The sequence below is a fragment of the Solanum stenotomum genome, chromosome 3 (assembly GCF_019186545.1).
Source record: "Solanum stenotomum isolate F172 chromosome 3, ASM1918654v1, whole genome shotgun sequence".
Taxonomy (NCBI): Eukaryota; Viridiplantae; Streptophyta; class Magnoliopsida; order Solanales; family Solanaceae; genus Solanum; species Solanum stenotomum.
Window position 1 is genome coordinate 6187630 of NC_064284.1, and position 22679 is coordinate 6210308.

The 22679-nt window shown below is 28.7% G+C and overlaps 2 protein-coding genes across 2 annotated transcripts; both read right to left on the minus strand.

Moving 5' to 3' along the window:
* Positions 1–5270: 5270 nt before the first annotated feature.
* Positions 5271–6308, minus strand: LOC125857948 (chitin-binding lectin 1-like). Its single transcript, XM_049537610.1, has 2 exons — positions 6171–6308; positions 5271–6038 (listed from the first exon to the last, which is right to left on the minus strand). The coding sequence occupies exons 1-2, from the start codon at positions 6306–6308 to the stop codon at positions 5271–5273; spliced, it is 906 nt and encodes a 301-aa protein (XP_049393567.1).
* An 8524-nt stretch (positions 6309–14832) lies between these two features.
* On the minus strand, positions 14833–15909 carry LOC125857944 (chitin-binding lectin 1-like). Its single transcript, XM_049537607.1, has 2 exons — positions 15769–15909; positions 14833–15636 (listed from the first exon to the last, which is right to left on the minus strand). The coding sequence occupies exons 1-2, from the start codon at positions 15907–15909 to the stop codon at positions 14833–14835; spliced, it is 945 nt and encodes a 314-aa protein (XP_049393564.1).
* Between the last annotated feature and the right edge of the window lie 6770 nt (positions 15910–22679).

A 22679-nucleotide genomic window follows, 5' to 3' on the forward strand; every position in this document is an offset into this window, starting at 1 on the left:
GGGTCAAAAGTACCCTTGAACTATATGAAAAGGTTTAAAAATATCCATCATTCATCTTTTGGTCAAAAAATATCCTTCATTCATCTTTTGATAAAAAAATATCCTTCAGGAATTCTTTTTTTTTTTTTTGCTAACTTGCACCCTTGAAACTAACAACCCTCTCTTTATTTTATTTTTTAAAAAAATATTTATCATGTGTCATTCTCTTATTGGATGAAATAAAATCCCCATCCCAGGTAGATTTTCTCTCATAATTTATCCAAACCAAAAAAATATACTTCTTTAAGACCTCAATTATTTTTTATTTTTTTTAAAAAAGCTAATAGTTTTTATATTTGTTGTAGCATTTTATTTTTAGTTTCTTTTAGATCTGACTCCTCTCCATTTTTTTTCTCTCTATTTTCCCCCAATTCTTACTTGAATTGAAGGCACATGGCATACGAAAAAATTAACGGCTAAGATTTAATCAATTAAATCAAAATTCTAAACATGATATAATATCATGATCATAATAATATTATCTTATCCATAATACATTATAATTTTTTTCTTTTTCCCTCCTATTTTTTATTTTCCCTACGGGCTACGGGCTACGAGCATCTATATTATTTTTCTTCGTTTCTCTTTGAAATTAGTTGTTACAAAGAGTATTAGTAAAAACTTAAATGATCATATTTTTAGAAAGAAAAAAGGAAGATAGAGTTTAGGATTTATGATAGCATAATATGTCCTTATAATTGTGGCATTACTAATATTTTTTAAAAAAATATACAAATTATATAAAACGATTTTGTTTAAAATTAAAAAAAACTATAGAAAATACAAATTACTAGATTTTAAAAAATATGTTTTTGAGGTCTTGAAGAGGTATATTGTTTTTATTGGATAAATTATGGGGGAAAATTAATAGAGGTAGATTTTATTTCTATCCAATAAGAAAATGGCAAAAAATAAGAATTTAAAAAAATAAAAAATAAATAAAGAGAGGTTTTACAAATTAATATATATTTTTGTTCTCATCTATTTATTTTTTTTGGCATCTCATACGATATGCTTTATTTTATTGCCCGATGAACAATTTGCAAGTAGTTTTCTATTATTTAAACTAGGAAAAATTATAGAAATCCCACCTTTTAGTTTACTTATTACCATTATCCCCTATAAGTTTTAAAAATCTCCAAAATTCCTCATTTTTGCGCATCAGATTAGTGTATCTCGCGTATCAGATTAGTGTATCATGTATAAAATGTACATTAGATTAGTGTATCATGTATAAAATGTAATGTATCTTACTTAACGATTAATGTATCTTGCGCATCAGATTAATGTATCAGCACTTATATTATTGTATATGTTTGAGGAATTTCTGTAATTATAAACTTTTAAGGGATAAATTGTAATTTTGCCTTATAAGTGTGATTTCTGTAATTTGCACTTTAAATTAGTGCTTGAAATCAATACACTTAAACATATAATTTGTATTTGTAGGTAAATTATAATTATGTTCTACTAATAGATATGGACAACTTTCTTTGACCTACTAACTCCAATCTATTTTTCTCTCTTTAAAATCTTTTAATTTTTTACCCTTTTTTTTCTTCTCACTTTGCTATAAAGGAATAGAATCACAAGGACATATTGAAAATAAAATTTAAATAGGTGTCTTCTATTAGTTTATTTATTTTGTCTTTTACTTGAATTAAAGATTAAGATTGTAAATTTAAGATATAAAAATGGTGAAAGCTCCTGGAAAAGAACAGTAAAATAAAATAAATTAATTTGCCAACCCAACCTATTGCACAACGTCTTTCATCAAGTGGCACATCATGATTTTTCATATTTTTATGTCAGTTAGAAAACGAGTTTAAAATTTATTTTCAAGTGGTCCTAGATTTAGAAAGGGTAAACTTTAATATCAATGCAGTTGGTAGATAAAGAATTAACTTTACTTTCTATATTATTGTTGTTACTCTTTAATGTTGTACACTTGTACTATATAATTTTAATACTATCTGTTTATCGAGAAAATAATTCAATAACCTTTCAAAAGCTTAGAAGTTGGACACTAAAAAAATATATTTACGAGGTTCTTAAAAAAAATCATGTGTGATAGCTCAATTAAAAAGAGTTTAAGTAGAAGATGGGGCCGGAAATATCCCGGAGCACTCTTTTCTGGAATACTGCACGTTGCACCAAAATCAATAGACTAAGAAAGGATTAGGTGGGATTCAACCCCCCGATTTTTTTTATTGAATACTCTTGCTAAAGTTCACCATCTCTTCACTTGGTCTTTATACAAAATTAATTTTTTTTTATTTGTCTATTTTAACAAATCAAAATAAACTTATCATTTTCTTCTAATTATCCTTATCATTAAGTAGTGTCAAATTTAAAATATATAAGATTAACTTAGTAAAATACATCTCAAATTAAAAATAATAATCTTAAATGGTATATCAGGCCAATTATTTTTTATAACCCTTTCTATTGAAAGGAAAATGTAATAACAAAACAAAATTAATACTTATGTACTTTAGGGACTCACTTGTAACTTATTTTCCTATATATATACAGCATCATAAGACCTCATCTATCCCATAACAATTCACAAATTAAAATGAAACTTTTAGTTGTGATGGTTTTGTTTCTTGTTAAGGTGGTCTCAGCTGATCATGAGGCATCTCTTCCCTTTAATGAAACACATGTTGTGCAGTCAGTACTTCAACCAGGACGATGCGGATTACAAACTTGGGGACATCAACAATGTTCTGAAGGGTCGTGTTGTAGTATCTCTGGTTGGTGTGGAACCACATCAAGCTATTGTAACTCTCCATTTTGTCAAAGTCAATGCCAAGAGCTAGACGACGACACATCAGCCCTATCAGTAGTACAATCAGGACAATGTGGAAGCCAAGCTGGAGGTAAACAATGTCCTAATGGAGAATGTTGTAGTCGATGGGGTTGGTGTGGAACTAAGCCAGACTATTGTGAGTATTAAGCCCAATCAAAGCTTCTTTCACAAACTTGGCTAGAGGATGAACTTTTACTCCTCTTTTGGGACTAGTACTGAAGTGTGATTGAATATTAAGTAATGTGTGTAATTTTAATTAATTAATATTATAATAAATAAATGACGTTTCTCTAAATCAAAATAGTGAAGGATTATGTATGTTCATTCTATAATATATGTATTCCCACCATTTTCATCTATATTATAATCTATATGAAGGGGTACGTACGAAATGTAACCCATTTAGGATTTTACATTTTGCTCGACTTTGATGCGTAAAGAACAAATATTTATTGAGTCAAAATTTCTTATTCAAAATAACTCAATTAATATTTTTTACAAATATTGGCCATTCGATCCTATTTCTTATCAGCGGGGTGCATTTTGATGCTCTCCCGCTTCACTAAACACCATAAATTCCACTAGGTTTTACTCACCAGTTGTGTATCTGATATAGTTTATTTTATATATGTAATAAAATTTACCCCAAAACCAGCGAACATGAAAAAAAATAAAAATACAATGCTTGAAAGAGAAAATATGATATCATGAAACAACACACAACATGAGTGTGATTGCAGTAAATGCACATCCGCTATGGGTGGGTTGCTTTTGAAGAAAGAAAAAAAATAGAAAAAAAATAAATTTTCATTTAATTTTAGTAATAAATTTAATTAGATTTTTTCGTCAATGAAATCGAAGCTAGAATTGTTGGGAAACTTTGAAAGTGCAGTAATTGAAGTGGGTCTAACAGAAAAAGATCCAGAGAAAAGGAGAGAGAATGACCGAGGGGAAATTTAGAAGAGAGATTTTATTAGAGGTACTTGTTTATAGATAATTTTAAAGTGATAGAAGATTAATATGAAGAAACACAATTTATTAATAAAATAATGTGTGCTCAAATCTGTTTCTCCCATTATTTTTCTCTTTGAATTTCTATGTGATTCGAGGGATCTTAGTATATTTATCTAAAATACCTTGCTATATATCTTATCTCAACGATTATTAATGAATTTATGAGATATTTGAGATGTCTCTTCAAGAAATAATATTACCCTTTGTATAGGCATGAATCATGACTTTATGTTAGAAATCATAAAATAGTCTTTAAAAATTCTGATTCAAATCAAATTTATTTTATAGAGTTTCACAAAATTTTAATATTTACGGTATTATATGACTTAATTATTTTTTTATTAGTACCGTATTTGTTTCTCTAAGTTTCGGGTACGTACGTGCCACTAATATATTGTGGGGATGCAAAATAAAACACACGACTTTTATTCGGTAGGGTACATTCAGAAATGATTGTACCATTCCACATGGTAATAATTGAACTCTCTTTTTAAACTTCTTTTTTCTTCGATAAATTCACAAAGGGGTGTCAATAATATCTTTTGATGTTTAAGGGATTGAAAAGCTAGAAAGTAAGTGCAATAGCTCATAAATTGCATAGAAAACGTAAATTATGGGGGTGCTTATCCGACATCCGCTATGGGTGGATTACTTTTGAAGAAAGAAAAATAAAAGAAAGAGAGAGGTAATAAATAGATTTGGATTTCTCTAAGTATTAATGAATTGATTTGGATTTTTTCGTTGATGAAATCAAAATTATGATGGTTGGGGTGCTTTGAAAGTGCAGTAGTAAAGGTGGATTTAATAGAAGAAGATCGTTTGAGAGAGAAGGAGGAGGGAGAGACTGATTTGAAGTGAAAGTATAAATTATGAAAAGAATAAGTGGTTAGATAATTAAAGACTCTATTTTAAAGTAATTTTAATAAGGAGTAATGTATTTCATTCCAAGTCTAATACAAAATTATTAAATAGTAAGATAATAAATATAGTTTAAATATATAAATTAAATTGGTAGATATGATATGTATGTATATCTAATTAAATAGTTTTTCCCTGTTTTAATCAAATCATGCATGTGTACTACTATTTGTGTAAACAAATGTTTTAAGCCTCTACCCTTCTTCTTCCAGAGACTTCAAAAGAGAAATGTAAATCAAAATGTTTTAATTACAATTCATCATAGGTGGCACGTGCGGTTGATACGCTAGCTAAGAATGATAATATCATCACAATTTATGGAAGGTAAAAATCGAGTGGTAATTAAAATAAGGTAGTAGACAAAAGTTCTTTATTTATTTACATTAATTAATGCATTATAATTACACGCATTAATATTGGAATTATTTCAGCAGTTCCAAAAGAGGAGTAAAAGTACATCCTGTAGCTAGTATTTGGGAAGTAGCATCTAGACAATGTTGAGCATGAAACTTACAATACCTCTCATACGGTTCTTGATGGGTGAGGTTAGAGTATTGTTGCATTGGCTTTGACAGCGTTCAGAAGCACAATAATCTGATGTGGTCCCGCACCAACCAGCGTTACTACAACACTGTCCAGTACCAGTAGGACATGATTTACCATCAGCTTGCCATCCACATCGTCCCTCTGGGTATGGACCTGGACATTGCATCTGACAATATCCAGGAGAACAATACTCGTATGTGGGTCCACACCAACCCCATATACTACAACAATCTCCGGTTATATTACATTTCCTGCCACCCTTTTGCATTCCACATCGGTATTGTGGAGGTGGGGGTGGGGACGGAGGTGGAGGTGAAGGTGGGGGTGGGGATGGAGGTGGAGGTGGAGACGGAGGTGACGGTGGAGGTGAGGGTGGAGGTGGAGGTGGAGACGGAGGTGGAGGTGGAGGTGGTGTGGATGGGCATTGACTTTGACAAATTCCGGAAGCACAATAATCCCATGTGGTTCCACACCAACCACCAACACTACAACATAGTCCATTAGAACATAATCCGCCATCAGCTTGCCATCCGCATCGTCCTTTTGGGAAGGGGCCTGAACATTGACTCTGACAATATTCAGGATTACAATAGTCTGATTCGGTTCCACACCAACCCAATATACTACAACACTGTCCAGTAGGACATTTTACACCACCACCAGCTTGCATTCCACATCTTCCATGTGGGGACGGGCCAGTACATTGATTCTGACAAAATCCAGAACCACAATAGTCTGATGTGGTTCCACACCAACCCCATATACTACAACACATTCCAGTAGGACATTTTGCGCCATCAGCCTGCATTCCACATTCTCCCTCGTTCAAGTACACGCCGGCTGATGCATTATTAATACCTTCAAGGCCAAAGGTTCCATTAATTGGGAGATGAAAGGGAAGAGATAGCTCATTGGCTGAGATCACCTCAAGGAGGAACAAAGTCAGTAGAGCTAAAACGCTAATTGTGGTCTCTTTCATTTTGTTATAAACGTAGGATTAATAGATGAAGATGAATGAATTGGTTAAATGCTCAAGTATTTATAGCAAAATTATCACTTTCATTGATAGCGACTATGATTCTAAAGGAGGGTTAAGTCTATCCATCCTCATGGTACCTAGCTTCAAAGGTGAGTTCTTTTTACCTGCATAATATTTTCCCATTTTACTTTATGTGATCGCATATAATCAAATATAAAATTTAAAAATATGAAACTTGTGATTTTGAATATATCACATACTTTCTTCGTTCAATTTTACTTGTCACGTTTGGATTTGACTCATCAATTAAGAAAATGATGAGCTACATGACTACTTTATCACACTATCCCTATTAATTGATGTTTAGTATTAGGTCTTAAAAAATAATTTTGAAAATAAGTAATTAGTGAAAAGGATAAAAGATGAGAAAAATAATTATTTTTCTTAATATATTAAAAGTGACAAGTAAAAGTAAAAATATATTTTTAAAATATTGGACCAGCAAAATAAAGAGAGGGGTAATATTGTGTCATCTTTTGGGTTCATGTTCATTTGATTCCATTGCTAGCTTAACAATTGAGTGAAGAAATTGACCGCCTTGCACATATTATAATTTCAGCTATAAGACAAATATTGTGTCACTATTATAAACCTCTGATTTTTTGCTTTTTTTGGATCAAAATATTGATATTAGGGATATTTTAGATTGACTTATTAATAGAGGATATTTTTGTTTAATTTTGTGAGTGTAAGAAGATTTTAATCTTTTTCACTAATATAATTAATAATTTTTTAAAAAATAAGGAAAAATGAAGCAAAATTAATAAATATATATGGCCTAGCATGAAATGCGAACCATCATGTGCTACCCTAAGAATTTACCAAGGAAAAATAAGAGAAAGGAGAACAATATCAAGCTACACATCTTTTTACTTTTGTTTGATAATGACTCATTATAGACAAACATAAACAAAATTTTAATAAATAGTATCTTTGAGAAAAATGGAGAGATTTTTTTTATTAACGAGTGAAGAAATTAACTCTCGTTATTTTCATATATAATAATTTTACTCAAAACACAATATTGTTTCACCATTACATTGATTGTATCTCAGATGTCTCGCTTTTTTGGATTAAAATATCAACTTTAGGGATATTTTTTAAACAAACTATTAATTAAAAATATTTTTATTCAATTTCACATAATTTAGGAATATTTTAATCCTTTTTCGTTAATATAATATGAAAATAAGTGAAACAAATATATGAGAGAAAATGATGTAAAATTAATAGACATATGACCCAGCATGAAATGTGAACCATCATGTGCTACCCCGAGGATTTTTTTTATATAGAAAAACAAAGAGAAATAAGAATAATATCAAAGTTACACTTCTTTTCTACTTTTGTTGGATTATGACTCATCAAGAAAAAACAACAAACAAAAATAATAATACCTTTGAGAAAAGGACTTTTTTTTTGTTAGCAAGTAAGGAAATTGATCATCATTGTTTACACATATACTATCGTCAGTCATCCATAATTTTCGATGTTGCAAAATGACAGCAGAGAAAATTTTGGAGGGAATAAGGAGAAAAGAGAGAAATAATCGGACTTGGAGGGAGTAAAGAGAAAAGGGGAGAAATAATAGGACTATTTTTAATTGAATAATAATATATTTATTATCTAAATCATGATTAGAGATATATTTTAATTAATTAAATTTTAGTCATTAAATTTAATTTATGCCATAGACTAGAACTTGAAAAAAATGAAGATAAAGAAAATGAAAAGGTGTCGATCCGTCAGTCATAAGACAAATATTATGTCACCATTATATTAGTTGTACTCCTGATTTCTTGCTTATGTAGAACGTAATATCACATAACACGTAATATTTCTATGTTTGGTTTCATAAAGGAAAGTGAAGGTGCCAGATATGTTTTTTTTTTCCAATAAACCATCTTTTACAATAATATATTTAAATTATGTAGAACACACGAGTGAAGTAATAGTTTAGAGTAAACTTTCTCTCATCTACCAATCTATATATTTATATAAACGAGGATCATAAGCCCCCTGATGTGGCATGCCTCATTTATCAGGAAATAGATTTATTCATTTTCTCAAATTTTTAGATTTTCTTTCCATTTTTTAATTTAAAAAAATTATAAATTACAAAAATATATTAAATATGACAGATTAATATAAGTGTCATTTTTATTACTGCTGTTTAAAAACGTCTTCTACAAACGTTGCCATATTAAAAGTCATATTCAAATTAAATTTCTTACCATTTATTTACACATTTAATATTATTCCAAATCCATAAAAACTACCTCATTTTCTGAAAGCATATTTTTACTTTACTTTTGCATTACTTTCATCTTCTCCCTTTTTCAAGTTTCATTTTTCTTATTAAACATATATATTTTTTCCTACTGCAATTTCCTTCTCATTTCTCATGACTTTTTTATGCTTCGTTTGTTCATACTTTTATGTTATTATTTGTATTGATTTCACAAACATACACTAACATATACTTTATTGCTTTTCAGGTTCTATAAGCAATAATTTATGATTCAAAATTGGGATCCTATAAAAACAAAAAAAAAAAAGCGACTACACAAAAAGGTGAGAGAGATATTTCAAATATAAATTGCATAAATCCGTATATTTAATTATATGAGAAAATATGTTTCAATTTATATCCAGTATTATTATAAAGTCAGATTAAAAAAATAATCTTTTCTCTTGCATAGTATGTCAAAACGTTTTGAAATTTTAAGTATTGCAAAATGTCTTTGACATGAACTTTAGTCTCATGTTTGGCAGATACAAGGATCGTATGCAACTACAAATCCTTCTTAAAATTAACGTTCTTAAAATTAAAGAGTTGATAAACTTGTGTGCTTAGGCCATCTTTTCTCAAAGAATTTTTTTAATATAAAAATCAATCTCTTAAATATTATTTTATGATTGAAATATTAGAAAGCGACTATTTTATAAATAAGTAAAACAAATTATAATCGCGCGAAGCACGATCAAATTCACTAGTTAAGTAATAATTTAGAGTAAACTTTCTCTCATCTACCAATTATATTAATTTTTTAAAAAAAAATAACCGCTCTAAATCTAGGATCCTATAAAAAATAAATAATAAATCACTTTGATAGACATTACTTTGATTCTTATAATATGTAATGGGACTTTCATTAATGGTACTTTCATTTCAAAGTAAGTGAATTGTAATGATAGTATATTGATTAAGACAAAAAATGTAGAACATATTTTCCACTTTTGCCCTTTTAGTTATTTTCAAATAATTCTTGAAAATATAAATAACTTAAAGTAAACTCATAAATATAAACAATTAACTTTTTTGAAATTATCACCTAAAAATGTAAATGTAGGGTAAAAATTGAAGAAATTTCCAACAATTCTCATGAAGTTTAAGCAAATTACTTATTTTAAATTATAAGAGAAAAGTTCAACAATTCACTAACAAATGATTAGGAAGCGTCATATATATATATATACTAGATATGGGACCCTGTGCCAACACGGAGCCCAATATATGTTACTGTTTCTGTTTCAATTTATGTGGTACATATGAAATTTGAAGTTAATCAATTTTTTAGTATGTTTTTATATATTTTAAGTTGCTAATTATTTGTATTTAGAGTATGTTTTACGTAAATATATTATAAATCACAATAATTAACAAGTTCATATAAAAAGAAACTTATAAAAAATTCATTGACTTTTGAAATTTCATTTGTATCACATAAATCAGGACCGAATAATATATATGAAAATTACATAAAACTTACTATAACTCACAATAATTAGCAACTTAAAATATCTATATATCTATATTTCTCCCAATTTATGCGGTATAGATGAAATTTTGAAAGTTAACAAAAACTTTTTATATGTTTTGAAATATTTTAAGCTATTAATTATTATGATTTATAATACTTTTTACATAAAAAAATTATTTATATAAAGTATAAAAGAAAAAATTTAGAAAAAAGAAACATAAATGTCAGCAGGAGTCCAATCTATGTTAATTTCTATGTTTTAATTATTGTAATACCGATTGAATTTGGAGAGCCAACTAAAAATTTTTAAAGGAATTTTTTTATAAATTTTAAGTTGTTAATTATTATAATTTATAATATTTTTATTAATTTTAAACCAATATATGTTTTTCTCTGTCTCAATTACATGAGACATATGGAATTCGGAGAGTCAACTAAAATTTTAAAATATGTTAAGTTGTTAATTATTATACCTTATAGTACTATTACGTGATTTTCAAATAAAATATGTATTTTTTAATTTCAATTTATATGTCATTGATATAATTACATATATTAAGTAATGAAGAATTAATGTGTAAATTATGTGACACCTATGAATTTTGGAGTGTAAATCAAATTAGTTATATGATTTTAAAAAAAAAAGGGTTAATTATTACAATTTATAATACTTTTTATATATTTTTTAAATGATATATATATATATATATATATATATATATATATATATATATATATATATCTTTATGATATTGATATTAGTATTATAATAAATTAAATTTTATTATTTTAAATTTATGATCTCAATTGTCAGCCTATGCCACATTATAAAATGTTCCAAAGTAGATATCAGATTTACAAAAACGTCGATGCCAGCTAAAGTAATAAAATAACATCTAAGGGCATGAACCTATATATGTATATATAAAGCTGAATATTGACAATTTGATGTGGCATCTCTCTATGACCAGTATTTGTATTCATCTTTTTTTTTCCTTTTTTTGACATTTTATCTTTGTTTTGTATTTTTATTTGTATTTAAAAAAGGTATTTATGTCATACCTGATTAATTATGCCCTTTATAACATCCATTACACTAATATAGATTTAAGTAAATGAAAATGGAAGATGAAAAGATAAAAACTATTCATTTTTCACAACTGTTTATGATTATTTAGCCTATAAAAAAATAAAAATAGTTGACCATTTGTAACAAATAAGAACAAATTTCTTCACTTTGGCTCTTCTTCTTCTGACGATAATGATCAATATATGGTATCAACTTTTGTCGCTCAGATGTCCATCAAATTTCTAGGTCATGTGACTTTTTTAACAAAAGAGAAAGAGAGAATATCTCATGATTCTTGTGAAGACATTGATGTAAAGAAAGAGATTATGTAACAAAAAGTTATTTTCAAAATAAAAGACTTTTTGAAAAAATGTTTATTCCTCCTACAAAGAGAGAAAATTCATTGTGGTTGACAAATTTATAAGAAGGTCGATTAGTGTTTCAAAGGGTAAGAAAAATTATTTGGAGAATAAATCATTCTATTTATGAAATTCGTATCAAATTAGGAGGAGAACAAGCAAAAATTTATTTTGTGATTTGAAAAGAGAGAAAATTAGATATTATTTCTTTCAACCTCATTATTCTTCTAATTTCTTTCATCTTTTATTTTGTCTTGATTTTTTGTATCTTTAAATTTTTTTTTCTTATTTATCTTTAATTAATAAAGTTTATATATATTTTCTTAAAAAAGAATTTAAAAAGATGATCATATTTAGTTCCTTTCCTCATCAATGCTATTAATCTCATAATTAGTGTTATTTTCTTAATTACTTTTTTTTCTTTCATTTAATTATTCATTTGAAGAAATTAGTTAGTATAACTTTATAAGAATTACACATGTATTTTTACATAATTGATTTGTTATTTTAAAATTTTTTGGATCATTCTTCATCTTAAAGTTTCTATCTATATGTAATAATAAAGCTAAAATAGAAAATGTGGAGTGACACCTTCTTAGCAATAGATACTTATTTATTCTTATCAATGTTTTTGACATTTTTTGTTATTTTTTCCTTAAAATAATTGTTGCCTCGATTTTTAGTTTNATGTAATAAAATTTACCCCAAAACCAGCGAACATGAAAAAAAATAAAAATACAATGCTTGAAAGAGAAAATATGATATCATGAAACAACACACAACATGAGTGTGATTGCAGTAAATGCCCATCCGCTATGGGTGGGTTGCTTTTGAAGGAAAAAAGATAGAAAATACATAAATTTAGATTTAATTTTATTAATAAATTGATTTAGATTTTTTCGTCAATGAAATCGAAGCTATAATTGTTGGGAAGCTTTGAGAGTGCAATAATTGAAGTGAGTTTAACGGAAGAAGATCCGGGAGAAAAGGAGAGAGAATGACCGAGGGGAAATTTAGGAGAGAGATTTTATTAGAGGTACTTGTTTATAGATAATTTTAAAGTGATAAAGAGGATTAATATGATGAAACACAATTTATTAATAAAATAATGCGTGCTCAGATCTGTTTCTCCCATTATTTTTCTCTTCGAATTTTCTATGTGATTGGAGGATCTTAGTATATTTATCTAAAGTACCTTTCTATATATCTGATCTCAACGATTATCAAACAGATTGAGGAGGCGATAGATAAACAGATTGAGGAGGCGATATCTGACGCCTCGATCTTTTTATAAATATCTAACGAGTTTATGAGATATTTGAGATGTCTCTTCAAGAAATAATATTATCCTTTATATAAGCATGAATTAGGAGTTTATGATAGAAATCATAAAATAGTCTCTAAAATTTCTGATTCAAATCAAACTCATTTTATAGAGTATCATAAAATTTCAATGTCTACAATATTATATGACTTAATTAATTTTTTATTAGTACTGTATTTGTTTCTTAATATATTGTGATTTGTGGGGACGCAAAATAAGAACACACGACTTTTATTAGGTAAAGGTACATTCAGAAATGAATGTACCATTCCACGTGGTAATAATTGAACTCTTTTTTTTTTAAGGGAAAAGGCTTAAATATGCCATCGAACTTTTAGAAAAGGCTCATTTATGTTATTCGTTAAAAGTTTGGCTCATTTATGCCATTGCTGTTAAAGAAAAGGTTCATCCATGCCATTTTTAAACTCCGGTTTTGCAAAACCATTTTTTACACACCAAACATGGTTTAACACTTTTCTATTGGTGTTTTTGGATCAAATGTACATTTTTTGCTTCTACATCCTTAAGAACACCAAGAACACATAAAGAACATTAACAATTCCCAAATTTCAAACTTATTCAATTCTTCATGAATCGCCTCAAATTTCAAGAGTAGTTTTGCTCCGAGCTAGATACCAAAACTCAATTTCTTTTGAGCTTGAATTCAACCTAACTCAACAAGACCCAATTGAAATTTCTTCAAAGTTTCAAAACTTGAACATTCTTTAATGGTAGATTCTCCAAAACTTCAAATCATTTGAAATTTTGAACATAAACTCAAAAAACACTAGTCAACAAAGATCTAATGTTAAAAACAAGAATCAAAGCAAATTTTGAAATTTTGGGACTGATTTTCGTTTTTTGGTATATATTTTTTAAATATGGGTGAATTTTTTGAACTTTGCAAATGATTTTAGAATTTTTGTTTTTTTTTAAAAGAAATTAATGCTGTAGCCGAAATTTGAGATGATTTCGTAAAGAATTGAAAATGTTGAAAATTTTGGAGTTGTTTATGTTCTTCATGTGTTCTTGGTGTTTTTAAAGAAAAACAGGCAAAAAGTATACATTTGATCCAAAAATTCCAATTAAAAAGTGTTAAACCATGTTTGGGGTATAAAGAAATGGTTTTGCAAAACTAGAGTTAAAAAAATGGCATGGATGAGCCTTTTCGTTAACAGCAATGGCATATATGAGCCAAACTTTTAACGGATGACATAAATGAGCATTTTCTAAAAGTTCGATGGCATATTTGAGTTTTTTCCCTTTTTTTAAACTTCTTTTTTGTTCGATAAATTCACAAAGGGGTGTTAATAATATGCTTTTGATGTTTAAGGGATTGAAAAGCTAGAAAGTAAGTACAATAGCTCATGAATCGCATAGAAAATGTAAATTATGGGTGTGCCCATCCATAATGGATAGGTTACTTTTGAAGAAGAAAAACAAAGGAAAGAGAGATAATAAATAGATTTGGATTTCTCTAAGTATTAATAATTTGGATTTTTTCGTTGATGAAATCGGAATTATGATGGTTGGGGTGCTTTGAAAGTGCAGTAGTAAAGGTGAATTTAATAGAAGAAGATCGTTTGAGAGAGAAGGAGGAGGGAGAGACTGATTTGAAGTGAAAGTATAAATTATGAAAAGAATAAGTGGTTAGATAATTAAAGACTCCATTTTAAGGAGTAATGTATTTCATTCCAAGTCTAATACAACATTATTAAATAGTAAAATAATAAATAACAGTTTAAATATATATCATCACAATTTATGAAACGTAAAAATCGAGTGGTAATAATTAAAATAAGGTAGTAGACAAAAGTTCTTTATTTATTTACATCAATTAATGCATTTTCATATGCATTATAATTACACGCATTAATATTGGAATTATTTCAGCATGCAGTTCCAAAAGAGTACATCCTGTAGCTAGTATTTGGGAAGTAGCATGCATCTAGACAATGTTGAGCATGAAACTTTCAATACCTCTCATACGGTTCTTGATGGGTGAGGTTAGAGTAGTGTTGCATTGGCTTTGACAGTGTTCAGAAGCACAATAATCTGATGTGGTCCCACACCAACCAGCGTTACTACAACACTGTCCAGTACCAGTAGGACATGATTTACCATCAGCTTGCCATCCACATCGTCCCTCTGGGTATGGACCTGGACATTGCATCTGACAATATCCAGGAGAACAATACTCGTATGTGGGTCCACACCAACCCCATATACTACAACAATCTCCGGTTATATTACATTTCCTGCCACCCTTTTGCATTCCACATCGGTATTGTGGAGGTGGGGGTGGGGACGGAGGTGGAGGTGAAGGTGGGGGTGGGGATGGAGGTGGAGGTGGAGGTGGAGGTGACGGTGGAGGTGGAGGTGAGGGTGGAGGTGGAGGTGGAGGTGAGGGTGGAGGTGGAGACGGAGGTGGAGGTGGAGGTGAGGGTGGAGGTGGTGTGGATGGGCATTGACTTTGACAAATTCCGGAAGCACAATAATCCCATGTGGTTCCACACCAACCACCAACACTACAACATAGTCCATTAGAACATAATCCGCCATCAGCTTGCCATCCGCATCGTCCTTTTGGGAAGGGGCCTGAACATTGACTCTGACAATATTCAGGATTACAATAGTCTGATTCGGTTCCACACCAACCCAATATACTACAACACTGTCCAGTAGGACATTTTACGCCACCACCAGCTTGCATTCCACATCTTCCATGTGGGGACGGGCCAGTACATTGATTCTGACAAAATCCAGAACCACAATAGTCTGATGTGGTTCCACACCAACCCCATATACTACAACACATTCCAGTAGGACATTTTGCGCCATCAGCCTGCATTCCACATTCTCCCTCGTTCAAGTACACGCCGGCTGATGCATTATTAATACCTTCAAGGCCAAAGGTTCCATTAATTGGGAGATGAAAGGGAAGAGATAGCTCATTGGCTGAGATCACCTCAAGGAGGAACAAAGTCAGTAGAGTTAAAACGCTAATAATTGTGGTCTCTTTCATTTTGTTATAAACGTAGGATTAATGAAGATGAAGATGAATGAATTGGTTAAATGCTCAAGTATTTATAGCAAAATTATCACTTTCATTGATAGCGACTATGATTCTAAAGGAGGGTTAAGTCTATCCATCCTCATGGTACCTAGCTTCAAAGGTGAGTTCTTTTTACCTGCATAATATTTTCCCATTTTACTTTATGTGATCGCATATAATCAAATATAAAATTTAAAAATATGAAACTTGTGATTTTGAATATATCACATACTTTCTTCGTTCAATTTTACTTGTCACGTTTGGATTTGACTCATCAATTAAGAAAATGATGAGCTACATGACTACTTTATCACACTATCCCTATTAATTGATGTTTAGTATTAGGTCTTAAAAAATAATTTTGAAAATAAGTAATTAGTGAAAAGGATAAAAGATGAGAAAAAATAATTATTTTTCTTAATATATTAAAAGTGACAAGTAAAAGTAAAAATCTATTTTTAAAATATTGGACCAGCAAAATAAAGAGAGGGGTAATATTGTGTCATCTTTTGGGTTCATGTTCATTTGATTCCATTGCTAGATTAACAATTGAGTGAAGAAATTGACCGCCTTGCACATACTATAATTTCAGCTATAAGACAAATATTGTGTCACTGTTATAAACCTCTGATTTTTTGCTTTTTTGATCAAAATATTGATATTAGGGATATTTTAGATTGAATTATTAATAGAGGATATTTTTGTTCAATTTTGCGAGTGTAAGAAGATTTTAATCTTTTTCACTAATATAATTAATATTTTTTTTAAAAATAAGGAAAAATGAAGCAAAATTAATAAATATATATGGCCTAGCATGAAATGCGAATCATCATGTGCTACCCTAAGAATTTACCAAGGAAAAATAAGAGAAAGGAGAACAATATCAAGCTACACATCTTTTTACTTTTGTTTGATAATGACTCATTATAGACAAACATAAACAAAATTTTAATAAATAGTATCTTTGAGAAAAATGGAGAGATTTTTTTTATTAACGAGTGAAGAAATTAACTCTCGTTATTTTCATATATAATAATTTTACTCAAAACACAATATTGTTTCACCATTACATTGATTGTATCTCAGATGTCTTGCTTCTTTGGATTAAAATATCAACTTTAGGGACACTTTTTAAACAAACTATTAATTAAAAATATTTTTATTCAATTTCACATAATTTAAAAATATTTTGATCCTTTTCCGTTAATATAATATGAAAATAAGTGAAACAAATATATGAGAGAAAATGATGTAAAATTAATAGACATATGACCTAGCATGAAATGTGAACCATCATGTGCTACCCCGAGGATTTTTTTTATATAGAAAAACAAAGAGAAATAAGTATAATTCAAAGTTACACTTCTTTTCTACTTTTGTTGGATTATGACTCATCAAGAAAAAACAACAAACAAAAATAATAATACCTTTGAGAAAAGGACTTTTTTTTTGTTAGCAAGTAAGGAAATTGATCATCATTGTTTACACATATACTATCGTCAGTCATCCATAATTTTCGATGTTGCAAAATGACAGCAGAGAAAATTTTGGAGGGAATAAGGAGAAAAGAGAGAAATAATCGGACTTGGAGGGAGTAAAGAGAAAAGGGGAGAAATAATAGGACTATTTTTAATTGAATAATAATATATTTATTATCTAAATCATGATTAGAGATATATTTTAATTAATTAAATTTTAGTCATTAAATTTAATTTATGCCATAGACTAGAACTTGAAAAAAATGAAGATAAAGAAAATGAAAAGGTGTCGATCCGTCAGTCATAAGACAAATATTATGTCACCATTATATTAGTTGTACTCCTGATTTCTTGCTTATGTAGAACGTAATATCACATAACACGTAATATTTCTATGTTTGGTTTCATAAAGGAAAGTGAAGGTGCCAGATATGTTTTTTTTTTCCAATAAACCATCTTTTACAATAATATATTTAAATTATGTAGAACACACGAGTGAAGTAATAGTTTAGAGTAAACTTTCTCTCATCTACCAATCTATATATTTATATAAACGAGGATCATAAGCCCCCTGATGTGGCATGCCTCATTTATCAGGAAATAGATTTATTCATTTTCTCAAATTTTTAGATTTTCTTTCCATTTTTTAATTTAAAAAAATTATAAATTACAAAAATATATTAAATATGACAGATTAATATAAGTGTCATTTTTATTACTGCTGTTTAAAAACGTCTTCTACAAACGTTGCCATATTAAAAGTCATATTCAAATTAAATTTCTTACCATTTATTTACACATTTAATATTATTCCAAATCCATAAAAACTACCTCATTTTCTGAAAGCATATTTTTACTTTACTTTTGCATTACTTTCATCTTCTCCCTTTTTCAAGTTTCATTTTTCTTATTAAATATATATATTTTTTCCTACTGCAATTTCCTTCTCAGTTCTCATGACTTTTTTATGCTTCGTTTGTTCATACTTTTATGTTATTATTTGTATTGATTTCACAAACATACACTAACATATATTTTATTGCTTTCCAGGTTCTATAAGCAATAATTTACGATTCAAAATTGGGATCCTATAAAAACAAAAAAAAGCGACTACACAAAAAGGTGAGAGATATTTCAAATATAAATTGCATAAATCCGTATATTTAAATATATGAGAAAATATATTTCAATTTATATCCAGTATTATTATAAAGTCAGATTAAAAAAAAAAAAATTCTCTTGCATAGTATGTCAAAACGTTTTGAAATTTTAAGTATTGCAAAATGTCTTTGACATGAACTTTAGCCTCATGTTTGGCAGTTACAAGGATCGTACGCAACTACAAATCCTTCTTAAAATTAACATTCTTAAAATTAAAGAATTGATAAAGTTGTGAGCTTAGACCATCTTTTCTCAAAGAATTTTTTTAATATAAAAATCAATCTCTTAAATATTAATTTATGATTAAATATTAGAAAGCGACTATTTTATAAAATAAATAAAACAAATTATAATCGCGCGAAGCACGATCAAATTCACTAGTTAAGTAATAATTTAGAGTAAACTTTCTCTCATCTACCAATTATATTAATTTTTTTAAAAAAAATAACTGCTCTAAATCTAGGATCCTATAAAAAATAAATAATAAATCACTTTGATAGACATTACTTTGATTCTTATAATATGTAATGGGACTTTCATTAATGGTACTTTCATTACTTTCATTTCAAAGGAAGTGAATTGTAATGATAGTATATTGATTAAGACAAAAAATGTAGAACATATTTTTCATTTTTGCCCTTTTAGTTATTTTCAAATAATTCTTGAAAATATAAATAACTTAAAGTAAACTCATAAATAAAAATAATTAACTTTTTTAAATTATCACCTAAAAATGTAAATGTGGGGTAAAAAGTGAAGAAATTTCCAACAATTCTCATGAAGTTTAAGCAAATTACTTATTTTAAATTATAAGAGAAAAGTTCAACAATTCACTAACAAATGATTAGGAAGCGTCATATATATATATATAAAAAAAATTGAGTTATTTTTTTTTCTTTTGTTGATATATTGTGTCTAAAGGGAGAATCATCAAATTAGGAGAGCTGTGAGGGATAAGTACTGATGACAATGGAGCGGTACAGGGTGTGGGCGGGGCGGGACGTGTTCAACTTAACCCATAAAATTCTTAATTCGTCTCGCTCCATCTTGCATAATTTTTTATTTTCAGTCCGCCCTATTTCGTCCTGCATAATTTTTTAAATATTTTATTTCTAGTTAAGTTTGATACTAAAAATAAAATTCATAAAAATATATTCATGTTTTCATCAAGTTGTATTAATTTAATAGATGATGACTTAAAAATTTATTTTTTAGAAGTCAATTGAAAAACATGTGATATTGTATTTTTTTATTGAACCATTTTCATTTACTATCTTGAACATTTCAGTAGTTTTAAATTATCTTCATAAATAATGTTCTATCACTCTTATAACATGTAAAAATTTAAAATTATGTTTGAACCCACATAAAATCATATATACTGACAACCCGTCCCGCTCCGCATTAATTTTTAAAAAATCCACTTTAATCCGCCCCGCAAAACCTTAAANACCTTGATCTTCATCATTGATCAATCAACTCTATTTCTGAAATGAAAAAAACACAAAAGTTTCTCTAAAATTACCGATCGAAATTACAAATTATTTATTTTCAATTACCCGCTAATGTGATATGCTAGCAGCTTTCATTGTTAAATATCCATTAGCATAATAAAATGAAATTAACTCAATAGAAAATAACTTACCTTGTGAGGAGAAGGAGAATGATATTGTAGTTGAGCTTTTTTGCCTCTATAATAGGGTATTTCAACTGAGGAAGGAGAGGAAGATTAGAGAAATGGATTTAGGGTTTTAATTTGGTATGAATTCGTGGGTCGGGTTCAAGATTAAAAGAGAAATCGGGTCATTTTAATCAAAATTGGGTAATTTTAGTTGATTTGGGGCTTTCCATCCATTTGAGGGGTAATTTTGGTGAAATTAGTAACGGTGAGGGTAAATTTAACTTCATTTTAACGGCGAGGGTAAAGTCAAACAATAAACCAAAGTTGAAGGGTATTTTTGACCCTTTTCCCTATAATCAATATATTAAGTAAGCTATATTATATAGTTCTTGTTTGTTTTCTATGACTTTTAGCAAGCTATATTGTATAGTTAGGGGTTGGAGTAAAATTAAAGATACTAAAATGGATTGAAAAAGATATCGGACTGGATCATGACCCATCCAAATTTCCTTTTAACTCAAATGAGTTGGGCTCAAATAGGCTAAATATCTAGTTGGATCATGACCCGTCCAATTTGACCTACTTAATCTGAATAGTTTTAACATATTGTTATTTAACTTTTATAACCATAATTTGAATTTCATGAACTCAAAAAAATAAAATAAAAAATTATAAATTGATAGATAAATTCTAGAAGATATAAAATACGTAATAATTCATACATTGAAACATACATTACACCAATATAAATAAAGAGTCTTAAAACGAGTTAAAATTTGAAATTAAATTGACTCAATTAAAAATTCTTTTTAAATGGTTTAAGACTTGAATGAGTTTTAAAAAATATGTATAGGTAATTATAAATGCTGATATTTTAGGCGTACCACGTCACTAGATCTATATAGAGATAGTTAATTTCATATGCATTAATATAATTACATTCATTCGATCGCGTCCCAATAAAATCTAGACAACGTTGAGTAATTAACAAGCTTCCAATAACTCTTGGCGGACGATGGATACAATCTTCAATCTGTACCAGTAGGACATGCTCCATAAACAACTTTATTGAACTTTGCAAAGTTTGATATGTTTCCTCTCAAGTCTCATGTATTGATCGATAACATTAATTTAAAATAACAAAATCATTCTAGCCAATTTATTAAAATAATTAATTTTTTTTGGATAAACACGAATTTAAATTGATAAAAAAAAATAAAAGGTTCACTTACAAACCATATTTCACAAGTAAATAATGTTAAATATTTAACTTATTCAATTGATTGGAGCATCGACACAAATTAATTCTTTTATGTGTGTCGAGATGTTTATCAAAATGCTCTAATATTTAATCATAGGTGTCAAGTGCGATTCACACTAGCCAAGAATGATAATATATATCAATATCATCATAATTTATGGAAGGTAAACAGTGGTATTTAAAATATGGCGTAGTAGACAAAAGTTCTTTATTTACCAAGTATTATATTACTTAATGCATTTTGTATGTATTATCATTACACACATTATTAATATTCGATCACTTCTCCAGTACCAAAAGAGGAATAAAAGTACATCCTCTACCTAGTTTTTGGGAATACAGGAATTAGCATCTAGACAACGTTGAGCTAGAAATTTTCAATACCTCTCAGTCTCAGATGATTCTTGACAATAGCTTTGACAATTTCCAGAAGCACAATAATTCGACGTGGTCCCATACCAACCATCATTACTACAACACTCTTCGGTTTTACTACATTTTCAATTCGACTTTGCCTTCCACATCGTGGGTATGGAAGTGGGGGTGGAGGATGGAGGATGGAGGTGGAGGAGGAGGTGAGGGTGAAGGTGGGGGTGGGGATGGAGGTGGAGGTGGATGTTGACATCCTTATTTTTTTAAATAAAAATTATTAGTTTATAAAGAATTTAAGGAAAAATTTTGGAGTCGCTTATTTAACAAAAATGTCTACAAAATTAGTAGATTCTAGGTAAGGGTTCAAGTAATTCTAAATGAAATAAGGTATTAGCACCCTTCAAAATTTATAATTGTGTGTCTCGACTGAATTGATTTTTTCAACTGAGGAGGAGATAAAAATATTGCACAATGCAAGTATAAACATGAAATATATACAAAGAATAAAATAAAGCAATAATATGAGAAATGGTCTAATATTTGCCTAACGCCAATAATATGCATAATAACGAGTCAAAGAATAGTATTCAAATGTCTTTCGAATATCTTTCTTGGAAAACAACTCTAGGTTCCTATATAAAACACTTAAGCCTTATTTGTTTGCACTTAATGGAGGTCTAAAAAAAAGAATAAGAATGATTCAAATATTAGACCGGCCATTAAATGCATTTGTTTTCATTAAGATTTAAGCACTTAATTGGTCTAAATAGGTTTTAATCATTAAGATATAGAATAGTCTTAATATCATTGAGAGACATTCTTGTGTGGCTAATATCCTTCATCACTC